The 12,379-nt window shown below is 36.6% G+C and overlaps 1 protein-coding gene across 1 annotated transcript in view; it reads right to left on the bottom strand.

The window, feature by feature from the left end:
- Nucleotides 1–4,952: 4,952 nt before the first annotated feature.
- Nucleotides 4,953–12,379, bottom strand: part of LOC107552953 (pecanex-like protein 2) — a 28,391-nt gene continuing 20,964 nt past the window's right edge. Inside the window, 11 exon segments of the mRNA XM_016235014.1 lie at nucleotides 4,953–5,115; nucleotides 5,117–5,190; nucleotides 6,377–6,798; nucleotides 6,891–7,051; nucleotides 7,796–8,070; nucleotides 9,076–9,306; nucleotides 9,406–9,550; nucleotides 9,645–9,748; nucleotides 9,854–10,087; nucleotides 11,178–11,431; nucleotides 11,509–11,724. Of these exon segments, the coding sequence (XP_016090500.1) occupies nucleotides 5,073–5,115; nucleotides 5,117–5,190; nucleotides 6,377–6,798; nucleotides 6,891–7,051; nucleotides 7,796–8,070; nucleotides 9,076–9,306; nucleotides 9,406–9,550; nucleotides 9,645–9,748; nucleotides 9,854–10,087; nucleotides 11,178–11,431; nucleotides 11,509–11,724 (2,159 nt within the window). The 3' untranslated portion in view covers nucleotides 4,953–5,072.

Raw genomic sequence — 12,379 nt, forward strand, 5'->3', positions numbered from 1 at the left:
CAGGGGTTTACATTTGCCCTTTTCTGATATTCCTTAGTCTCTTTGGTCACATAATGTCATATTATATATATATATATATATATATATATATATATATATATCCTTCTTGATGAAAAAAGCTACTCGATTAAGACTGAAATAAATCTGTGTTGTGTCTACTGTGGGTTGACAGTTCACTATTGATGTAAACTGCATATTGAATGTAAGGTACTGTGCATGCTGAAGTTTATTTGTTCAAGTGATGGGAAAACTCTGGGCTCTGGAGCTGCACTGGGCAGGAGGGAAGTAATTTAATTATTTGTGGATGAAGCAAGTGTCTATTCTTGTTTTTAAGGGTGCTTCAGTCTTTTTTGCAAAGGTTGAAGGGCTACTTTGGGCACTTTAAACACGCTTTTCACGAACAAGAATATCTACCTCTTGGTTCTGTTCTCTCCATATGCTTAATATAGAAGAGCGAACCTCGAAAAACAACTTGCACGCATTTTGATTGTGTTGACTTGGTTTAGAGCCACTGGTGAACTGGCAGGTGCTTTTAAGGGAGTGAATTTTAGCTCAACCTCATTGATTAAACTTCTCATACTTTAGTTATGTTGCTTTTCTTCCTGTTTAAACAAAAGATTGACAATTTATGCCCAAGCAAAGACACATTTGCTGTTTAAAGAAAACACTCATTTATACCTTATAACTGTTACAGCATATGCTTGCGTTATGTGATATACGGATTGCTGTAGTTACAGAAAAAAAAGTGTTAACAGCACTCAGTAGTACTTGATCGGTAGCGTCACAGCATTAGTAGTGTGCTACACTCTTCACAATTATTCACTGTAAGCACATGAAATATGCTTTTTACATTCATCAGTGCCATTGATTTGAAGGGTCATGAAGGGTAACCTGAATTTTAATGACCATCAATATATATGAATATTGCAAGGAAGAAGGCTTCATGCATCAGCTTTTATTTCATTAAATCATTTTTCACTATCACATGGAACTGGAAAGGGATCAGGTAACATTTTTCATTAAAAATCTGTTGCCTGACTTTAAAATCATAATTCATAGTTCATTTATTGTTGTGTTACTAAAGCCTCATCGTTGGATTCTCAAAAGTTGTTGTGTCTTTATAATCAGTTCACAATTACATTCCAATTGTTTTCCAGATAAAACAGCCTGACTATGACTAACTCCACAGAGTAAATACTAAATTATTTCATTTCAACATCTTATTGCTAAAATATTGTGTATCACAATATTAGTAACTTTACATATTATAACAAAACATAGTTTAGCTGCTCCAATAACACAAACAACCTGCCAGTTGCAATTGTCAGATATTTCTATATAAATATACCAAACAATTTCAAAATGGTTAGAAGGGATATAGAAGCCCTGTGTACATTTATGCTATGATGAAAATGAAGAATTATCAACTGCTATAATTTCATGGCATCTTTCACAGACTCTGGAGCCAAACTGACTTCTGTATCACTGTTGATCACAGTCACCCTGAAGTGCCTTGAATGTTTAGGCCATGATCTATGATTTATAGCTATTATCCCAAGGGAAGATGTTTGTCTTTTAAAAGCCTGTGCTCTTCTCTAGGATTGAATGCATGATGCACGCTGTAAGCAAAAGACATTTGGGGCACATGCAGGAAAATGTTAAAGCCAAGATCTTTGGAAATAAGTGTGAACTGATAGTATTTCAGCATTTTTAGCCTTTCAGCTTGCGTCATTGTCCTCTGCTCAAAAACCATCATCATCCTGATTACAAGTTGTGCTTATTATACAAGTGTTTGGTGCTTATTATATGTCACATAATGAAATATTAAATCTTTCGTCCCATTGTCACAATATTTTTTTTCTTACACAATACAGACTTCACCTGTTTTGTTTCTCCTAAGATCAGACCCAGATCAGGCCTTCACTGAAGGCGTTCTTTAGAGCTGTGCCATGATACGAGTTCTAATAAATCACCTATTTTAATATAAACTGAGTATTCAATCATATATGTCTTGTTTTTAATACCAGAGGACAAACTATAATGCCTTTGTAAATCATAACAAATCAAAATAATCAAAAAAAAAGATATTTTATATTTGGCATGCATCAACACAATACAAGTACAAGTATATATAGAAGTACTGCAATCTGCAGAAAATAACACTGAATCTCTAGGAGGAGTTTTAGAAATGGACATATATTGGAAATATTAGCAGTTTCTTTATAAATGATCATATTTAAATATGGTATTCTGTGCTGAACTCTCAAAACTTGGTGGAATGACTGAAATTTTACTTACAGTAATGAAATTAGTTTACTGTAAATTGATGCGGTTCAGTTCAAGAAAGGCAGTACTTGTTTATTAACAATTGAGCCCAGGCAGATGGGCATCATTCCGATCACATGTACTCCTGCATGAACACTATAAAAACAGAGAACAAATGTATTTGTAGACATCAAATAAAGTAACTTACAATATGGTGCTGCTTCTGTCTGTCTAACACATGGTAACATACTGTACTAAATAGCTAAAGTGCAAAATAACTGTCATTTGTGGAGCAATGTATGACACTAACATGAAAAGTCATTTTATACTCACTTCTTAAGACCAGTTCACACCAAGGACGATAACTATAAAGATAACGATAAAGATATAGTTCTAAAAATCATTCTCAATATTAAAGAATAGCAGAGTCCACACCACAACTATAACGATAAAGACAAAGAGAAACAATATCGTTGGAATCACTTTCAAAATGATTTTTTCCCAGCTGATGAACGATAAAAAATTGACATCCAATCAGAATCCATCCTGCTGTAACAAGCTGGAGAATTTAAAGCGGCAGACAAGCGTGCGCTTAGAATAAACAGACGATATCGTTCGCTGGTGTGGACGATAATATCGTTATCTTTATAGTTATCGTTCTTGCTGTGAACGGGGCTTTAGTCTGCAATGGCTTGTGCAAAGTTTAAACAAAAAATATCTCCTGACATTGTAGCAATAGTGGTTTGGCATGGTTGGTTTAACGCACAGATCACAGGAATGACATGTCAAGTAATTGACTTTGTCAACCTCACATACATGAGAACTGTACTAAAGTCTTATCACATTCTCCTCAGAGGATTCACATGAGCTCTGATGGTTCTTTTTGGAAGATCTCCACATCAGGCTCTTCACTTAAATTCATTTTTTTCTGGTTGCAATGTGTTTAACTATTTTTGTCTTTACTCCCCAGACAATAATATTATAATCACTGAAGTGCATTGAAAGTACTGGCATTCTCGTATTTTCTGGAACGATTGCCTAACATGTGCCAAAATTATTAAACGAATACTTAGATTTATGAAGACAAACTGTCCAGACACAAATTCCTCAAAAAGTCATGGGTATCATATCTATTCTGTGAACTCCACTTTATAATAGCGTGTTAGGTAAAGTTTTGCGCTCATTAACAGCAGACTGACACAAATCGATAGGTCTTATAAAACAGTGGAAGCATGTTATTAGTAAAGTCATTGACACGTTTTCATTATAATGTTGATTGAGATACACATTGTAAATGTGTTTTGTTTGGTTTCTAAATGGGTGTTCAAAATGCTAGTTATATTTATTTTCTAACATAAAGTGAAGCATTGAATGGTTGTTTTAAATGCTCTACATGTTTTAGACAAGTAAATCTTTCCAAATCCAGCAAAAAATGTGATAAAATACAAAACAGCTTGGAGACAACTACTCATTTATTATTAATATTTTCTATATTTTGAATAATAGTAAAATCATCAAAACTATGAAATAGCACAAATTAAAGGATGTTCATTTGTTCTCATCAATTAAAATAAAATAGTAATAATTAATTATAATATTGCTTTTGTAAAGACATTCATACATAGGCACAATGTCTATTTATTTACAAAACAATTTTTAATTATTTAATCATTAATTTTAGATCAAAACGGGTCATAAGAAAAACATCTGTCAGATGTGATGGTGCAACTTTTGACTGGTACTGTATAGAGATATATATATAATAAAATGAATGAGGACAAAATTCAGATTCTTTTTCAACTTTTTTATTCAAATTGTGTTCATGGGAGTGGATTTTTAGGTTTTGGAGATCTCCCTAATAATGGGAGCATTATAATATGCAAATAATATTAAAGGGCTAGACTTGCCATGAAATATTTGATATTACAACACATCATACAGACTTTATCACATAATAAATATACTGGAAGCCCCATGTTTCCTATAGTAAATATGCATGTTTTGCTTTTATCAACTACAGTTCCAGATCCATGTAACTCTTGTAGTTCTTGGAGGAATTATTGAATAAAGTTGTGCTTGCCATACTCAGGGATGTAAAGATCAATTTAAAAACAATCTTCCATGGGCCAATTAATCATCTTATTAATGGTAAAATATCAGAGGAAAAAGTGCATATAGCATGTGCCAAATAGTGAACATGGCAACTTTTAGCTGTTGTTTTTTTTTAGAAGATTTACAGAAAGAACATTTTTCTTGTCACTGCTTTTAATGCATCAGTAACCAGTTCAGAATCCTTGTAGTGCTTGTATGTTAATATATACCAATGACACATCTGGATCACAACACGTTTCAAAACAGCACTGTGCAAGAAAACTACTATGTAACCATCCCTGACACTTTTTTTTAGTCACGTGATCTTACATTACTTAGGCAACGGTTCTTATTTTGCCACTATAAAAATAATCACCGCTGTCAGTGATGGTGTTCATGAAGTGCATACACTCAAAGTGCAAATGTAAATACTTGTAGCCATCAGATTCCACCATTTGATCTCAGAGATGGACAGTAACAAGCTTTTGCCCACTCTCATACATCTTTTTTTTATAGCCATAAACATTTTTTGCCTGTTCAAGAGCGTCCCCCCCCCCCCCCCCCCCCCTTGTAAAGGGCGCCCCCCCCCCCCCCCCTTATACTTACATTTCTACACATGGCAGATTTTTTGTTTTAAAAAAAGACATCTGTATGTACATTACTTGAGGGCTTTGGAGTAGGACCATGCTGGGCTGAGGCATTTGGTGGTTGTGGTCTCATGTGGTCTCGTGGAAGGCTGAAGTGGAGTCGTCTTGGCTCTGTGCTGTGGACCTTGGGTCCTGTGGCAATGGTGGAGGTGGCATCTATGCTCTCATACGCCTCTGATGTCCACTGCTGAAAAGAAAGAATTAAGAATTTCAGCAATAACTTTTTACTCTAAATTCTAAATCTGTAAAAGTCACTTATTTCTGATACAAAAATAGAGAATAAATATAAAAAGAAAAACCGGTTGAAAGGAGAAAGAGGGAAGAAAAAAAATAGGTTGATTAGGTACATTCAGGGTCCAAAATTAACTTAAAAAATGCATTATATTCAAATAAAAGATGTGAAACCCTATTAAAGAAAACATTTTTCTCAACTGTTTTACCATGAGAAGTTAACTCCAGACCTTGTGTAGTTATATCTACCACTCAAAAGTTTTGGGTCAGTAAGATATTTAAATGTTTTTGAAAGAAGTTTCTTATGTCTCATTTATTTGATTAAAGTAAAACCAGTAATACTGTGAAATATTTTTACAATTGAAAATAACTGTTCTCTATTTTAATACAGTTGAAAATGTAATATGTGATGGTAAAGCTGAATTTTTAGCAGCCATTTCTCCAATCTTCTGTGCCACGTGATGCTTCAGAAATCTTTTGTAACATTATAAATGTCTTTACTGTCACTTTTGATCATTTTAATGCATCCTTGCTGAATAAAAGTATTAATTTCTTTAAAAAAAAAAAAAAACTGACCACAAACTTGTGAACAGTAGTATATTATAAAGAATGTATCCACCAAAACAAAAATATGAAACTGAGACTAGCTCATTACTGTTCATTACAAATGTCAAATAATGATCTTTTTAGGGACATAAGTGCATTATTTAATAAAAAAAATCATGTAAAATGCAGATGGATGGTGGATATGAAATATTTACTGTCTGGTACATTTTTATTTTTTTTAATTGAAGTTCATTTTGGATCCTGGGTGCATAACATTTTGAGAGTTAAATAAGGCAAAGAAGTGAAAGAACACTGCAAATTGATTAATTTGAATGATTAATCTGAAATGTTATAGTGTGAAGTGTTATAAACATCCTTTTTTTCTAAGTTATAAATAATTTTGAAGTGTTTTTAAGTGTTTCACTAGCCTCTGCTTTATATGTCTAGATTGTCTATAAAAACCTTTGAATGGGGAATTAGCATGTGGTGAAAATTGCCAAAATCCTCTGTATATTATCTGGAGGCTAATAGCAGTCCAAGCTTTTGTTTCTTGTTTTGTATATCATTGTAAAAACACCTCAAAGACATCATCTCACCTGTGTTGCACGACTCGAGCGACAGGACGGGCCCAGGATGATGTTGACAGAACTTGAGGACTGTGTATCGCTGGTGTTCCCCCCCTCAGCTGCAGAGAGGCCCGAGATGACCAAGCCACTAGAGAAGCTCCGCTTGCCAAACAGCAGGCTTAGTGTGGAGCTGGAGGAAGACACCTAGCTGGAGCGATGCTGACCTGTGGCTGAAGCCAGAGGCCCTGTTGTGGACAAACGAGGCACCTGGGAAAAGACAGAGGCAATGGAGGAGGTGTTGAAGGACAGCTGGCTGTTGGAGAGGCGCTGCACCAGCCCGGGGCCTCCAGAGCCCGAGCCGTGCTGGCTGTCCAGGATGGGACCCGATCCGCTGGTGACAGGGGGCCGCTGGCCCTGAGGTTGCACTGAGCGACTGCGATACTCCCGGTGAGCTGTGGGGAAAAATATTATTTGAACTAATATGTTAATTTCCTTACAGGCTTTAGGACTACAAACTGTACAGATTCATATAGTATGTTCTGACCTCTGTGGTGTCTGGACTGGGAGCTGCGTGGGCGGCCGTGATAAAGGCTCAGGCTCTGGGATGTGGTGGAGTTATGATTCTGATTTAAGGAGGACCCAGCACAATCCACATCCTCCATGTTCATGCCACTGTTACAGCTGGTAAGGTTATCTTTCCTCACCCTAGAAAGTGCAAGGAAGGTTTAGAAAAAGACCTTTACAGACTATAGAAACAGAGAGGACTTGTTTAAGGAATAGTTAACCCAAAAATGCAAATTAGCTGAAAGTTTAAGTTCAAACAGCTGATTAAAACATCACAATAATCCACAAGTAATCCTCACAACTCCAGTCCAGCAGTTAATGTCTTGTGAGCTGTGTATTTTTAATAAATCCATCATTAAGGCATTTTAACTTTAAACCGTCGCTTCTGGCCAAATAGTAACGCTTCTTCCCCCTGTTGTCCTCTCACATCAAAATCCACCAACAGACTTGTTTAGAACTTCTTTCGCTTAATTTGTGCATATTTCTCTTCTGATTCAGGTGAGACCGCTTTTTTGACTGAAAAAAGCAATATTACGGATAGAGCACTCATACTTTGGCCCGGAAGCAACAGTTTGAAGTTTAAAAACGTCTTGATGGATTTGTTTCTAACAAACACACAGCTATTCACTTCAAGATGTTAACTGATGGACTGGAGTCATGTGGATTACTTGTGAATTATTGCTATGTTTTTATCGGCTGTTTGGACTATCATTCTGACGGCACCCATTCACTGCAGAGGATCCATTGGTAGATAAGTGATGCAATGCAAAATTTCTCTAAATCTGTTCCGATGAAGAAACAAACTCATCAAGATCTTAGATGGCCTGAGGGTGAGTACATTTTTTGCACATTTTCATTTTTGTGTGAATTATTCCTCATACATACCGAAACCACCTGGAACGCAGCCAGGTGCGAATGGTCTCCAAACTGAGAGGGTCGCCGCATATGTTCCTGATCTGCTTGTGAGTTCCCGTATAGGAGGTGGTGAGTGGGGACACAAACATGGGGTAACCCAGGGGCTGGTCACAGGAGGAGTTGATCATGTTTCGCAGAGCCTGCTTCGAGTTCTGGATGCTTCCACGCTCAGGATTGCGGTTCCGGAGGAAGATGAGCTCCTGCTGCTGACCAGCCCACAGCCCTCGCACACATTCTTTATTTATCTGAATGGATAAAAAGAGTTTTGCTTCTGTTGTATACATTATAAATGTCTTTGTCACTTTAGATATGTGTACTTTTTGAATAAACGTATGAATTCATAAAAAAAGTAATTAATAAAATGTTACTCCAAAAATGTTGACGTTTTATATGTATATAATAATATTAGGGGTGCAACGGATCGTAGATGATCCGTGATCCGAACGGCTCAAGCTGCACGGTTTGGCACGCATGTGATTTGTGGATTAACTGTTAAGTTTAACCATCATAGAGTTAAAGTTTATCATTTGCACATGTTTTGTCTTGCCAGTTTACACATTTAAGCAATTTTAATTTGCACGCTGTTTTCTGTACGCTCAGCCGCTACTGCACACACGCAGAGAGAGAGACACCGTGTGAACAGCGAATTGATTCCTCTTTCACATACACACAAAGTTATGTTAAAATACCTGTTTTGGCAAGTATTCTAGTAAACACAGTCGGTTATGTCTTAAGTAAACGTAAACAGCTGAGAAAAAAACGGATGTGTGTCAGTATTAGGTTCGTGCATTTGGTCTTAAAGAGACAGCAGCCAATAAATACCTGTTTCTGTCTGCTAATCAAATAACACCACAGCTCTAGCAGAGATTAATCTGTATTTAACTTGTGCAGTGAGCACTATTGTGTTATTTTACACTTAATTATTACATTTCTGCACCTGAATGCTACTGTTCCTGACTTTATTTGTAACTGTGTTTTGTTGTATTCATCTATGCTTGTAATTTGTGTAATTGCTCTTGTTTTATTACTAACTTTATTAAAGCTAGTAGTTTTGCTGTGGTATAGAAGTACTTAAAGTAAGCTTTCACTAATGGGGTTTTATTTATTTATTTTTTGCTGATCCGAAAAATGATCCGATCCGTGACTCAAAATCCGTAATATGATCCGAACCATGAGTTTTGTGATCCGTTGCACCACAAAATAAAATATAGTTTTATATATATATATATAATATAGTTTTGCTCTCTTGCCTTTATAACTTTGAAGCTGAGATGTTGTTTGTAGAGCATGATGATCTTGTACTCATCCACGCCTTCATCCACCATGTGCCGGAGCGTGAGCAGGGTGTCTCGACTGGACAGTACCGCTCTTCTCCAGGCGGGGTCGCTTTCGTGACATATCACTAGACTGGTTCTGTAGTTGCTTATGGCCTCGTAAAGCACGGCAGGCTCCTCCGTCTCCTCCAGGCTTGTGAAGTGGTCCTGTATAAGTCCAATTATTGAGATACTTAAAGGTAAATGGGCTGTGAATAGTCTGTCATGTTGTGTCATATCCAGACATGAGACATCCAGTCATCTCACCAGGTGAAGTTTCAGACTCATTCTCACGGCTGGGGTCACCGCCGTCTGTAGCAGGTCCATGTCAGCAAAAACCCATTCATCCTTAGCAGCAATACGGAAGTCACCTTTGAACAGCGTGTTGAAGCCATAGAGGAATGACTCCAGACTGCAGCGGAAATCACTGAAACATGAAATCTCTTTTTATGGCAGTACACATTATCTTTGTCTTAATATGACAACACTAATGTTGAGAAGTGTACCTGTTAGATCTGTTATGCGCTGCTGTGCTGAGGGATCTCCTTCCAAGCACAGATAGAGCAAAGCACAAAGTAACTAAGGGAGAATCTTCATCGCTGTCTACTGGCTGAGGACAAAAAACAAAACTTTAGATTAAAAGAACTTTAGATCACCTTAACAGTGTATAATCAGCCTTCAGTCACACTAATAAATGTCATTTGTGTCTCCTCACCTCCTTTAGTTTGTTGGCACAGTATTGGATCCACTCCAGGTAGACGTTACAGTAGCTGGCTCTGGTGACCCCCTGCAGACAGTGGACATAGTCCTCATCAATCTTCATGCTGAGCACAGCCGGGTCCTTCTCAATATGATGCCATTTAGTGTATGACTGCAGTCCTTCCTGCATGGATTGGTCTTTAACCCATATCTGCAGCTTGGGGCTGATCACCAGGTAGTAGATGATACTCTGAAGATAGAAATTATTGAAAATACAGAGACATGAGTGCCGTCCATCTCACTATATCATAAATAATAAACCTGCCACAGTAAATCAAGGACATTGTAGGTACTTCATATGTATAATATGAAATTTATCTACACATAAATCATGTTTATATTATATAGACAACTTGAGAGATAAAGCAATAGGGCATTAGTACGTTATATAGGGGTATGAATCAGTTCAATAGAAATAGTTCTCAAACGTTCATTCTACTGTTGATATGGATGGAACACAACACTAAAATACTCTTGACAGTGTTTCCATACTACTCATTCAGTGGTGCTACAACATCGCTGCTGAATGTATAGTGCGAAACAGACCGATGCCTAAATTAATCAGTTGTTTTTAGCAAATAAAAGACATACAGTGCAACTAGTGTAGTCTCACTCTTGAACAGTCAATCCTTTTGAATGAATCAAACACATAGCTTAAAACGAACTGTGAGACTTAAGTTACAGAAAGCTGGAATACACTACACGACTTTTGCACAGATTTTTGCCCTGATTTACTGGTCTGCAGATTTGAGTTGACAGATTTCACGGAAAATCGTAGAATCAGAGCATCGTAGCATCAGACTCTGATTCCATTCAGTAGAAGCATATTGAACATGTTTGATATTCTGAGCTGATTTTAGAACACATATTGTTTATAATTTGTCATGCGTCACTTGTGTGACCCTCAGTTGTTTAGTGTATGATACCCATTTTTCTCAGCAAGTTTATGATACCTTGTGCTGAAAGTCAGATTTAAAAAAAAATTATTGTTTTGCATTTATGCTTCTAAAAAATAATTGTAAAAGTCTGTGTAAACACTTTTTGCAAGAATGGTTTTAAATGTTATCTAATCATTTGGCTATGAAATTTCATTTCTTTTTTCCAAATTTGAATTCTTTACAGCTATTAAAAGAGCTGTTAATTAAATTGTTAAGAGTGATTTGAACCAGAACAGTTAAATTCTTTACAATTCTTAGTCCTATATACCAAAAGTATACTGAACTACTACAACTGCTTCATTTATTCTAAAATATAAAGTCCCACAACAGTGTTGCTGGTACCTTAAGGTAATAAGTGATGAGCAGCTTGCGCAAGTCATAAACTTGCAGCATGGTGGCAGCGTTGTTCTCACTGATGCTGTAGCCCTCCAGCAGATACTTAGTGGTGGTCACCTCCCAGGCCAACCAGCGGAGGTTAAAAGCAGCATTGCAGGACAGCACATGGGGCAAATGACCCGGCTCACAGCAACAGCAAGAATCATCCCCCTCTACACCCTCTGTGATGGCCTCCACCTGCCGCTGCTGACAGTAAGTACCTGAGGAAATGAGACAATCACAGTGAGGAGAGGGAACATTGACATCAGTGTGACAATATAATGTTAAACCCATTTACCCCTGAACTCCAGGCCTTGTAGCTGGAAGGTGACCAGACCGTTGCCGACTTCGATGAGGTGAACAAGTGCATTAAGGTAGTCAGAAGCCAGGATGAAGCAATCTCCAGCACAGTAATTCCCCCAGCGGCCCAACATCAGGTCTCCACATATAGAATGCTGCGAGGAGCGTGTCAGGTACTCATAGAAGTTTGAGTTGAGGTTGTTGTCATCACAGCCTATATGGTAAGCATATAATGACTGAACATTTTTATTTAAAAATGCATGAGGAGATTGTTGTCTTCAGTAATAGCAGTGATATGGCATCCTAAAACAACATCTGACATACTTTGAACAGTGTTTACAATGAAACTGAACCTTCATGAAATATCAAATCAAATCCTAAAAGGATAGTTCACCCAAAAATCAAAACATGGTCATATTTTACTATGACTTTCTTTTGTGGAACACACAATATTTGAAAAATATTCTGGCACTTCTTTTTCATATAATGAAAGTGAAAGGTCTGTCAAACTCCAAAAGAATAAAAAAATAAAATAAAATAACTGACATTTCACATCAATGACTCTGACCAAATGTTTCGTGAGGTCACTCAATTTTATTTGAGAGCTGTAGTGGACATCAAGATTTTCAGTGAATAAAAGATTTAGTTTTCAAGTAAAACTCTAAAACATCATAGAATATATTAAGCTTATAATATTAACAATTGAACATTATTGATAGGAAGTGTATCAATTTTATCAGTTAAAAAATGTAAATTACAAAATGTAAAATAAATAAAAAACTAAATAAATGTGAAATATACTGTAAGTAATATAAGCATAACATAAATGGATGTAAATAAAATATAAATAAAAGTGAGTAAAAATAATA

This window comes from Sinocyclocheilus grahami, unplaced genomic scaffold, assembly GCF_001515645.1.
Source record: "Sinocyclocheilus grahami isolate Dianchi unplaced genomic scaffold, SAMN03320097.WGS_v1.1 scaffold461.1, whole genome shotgun sequence".
In the NCBI taxonomy this organism is placed as follows: Eukaryota; Metazoa; Chordata; class Actinopteri; order Cypriniformes; family Cyprinidae; genus Sinocyclocheilus; species Sinocyclocheilus grahami.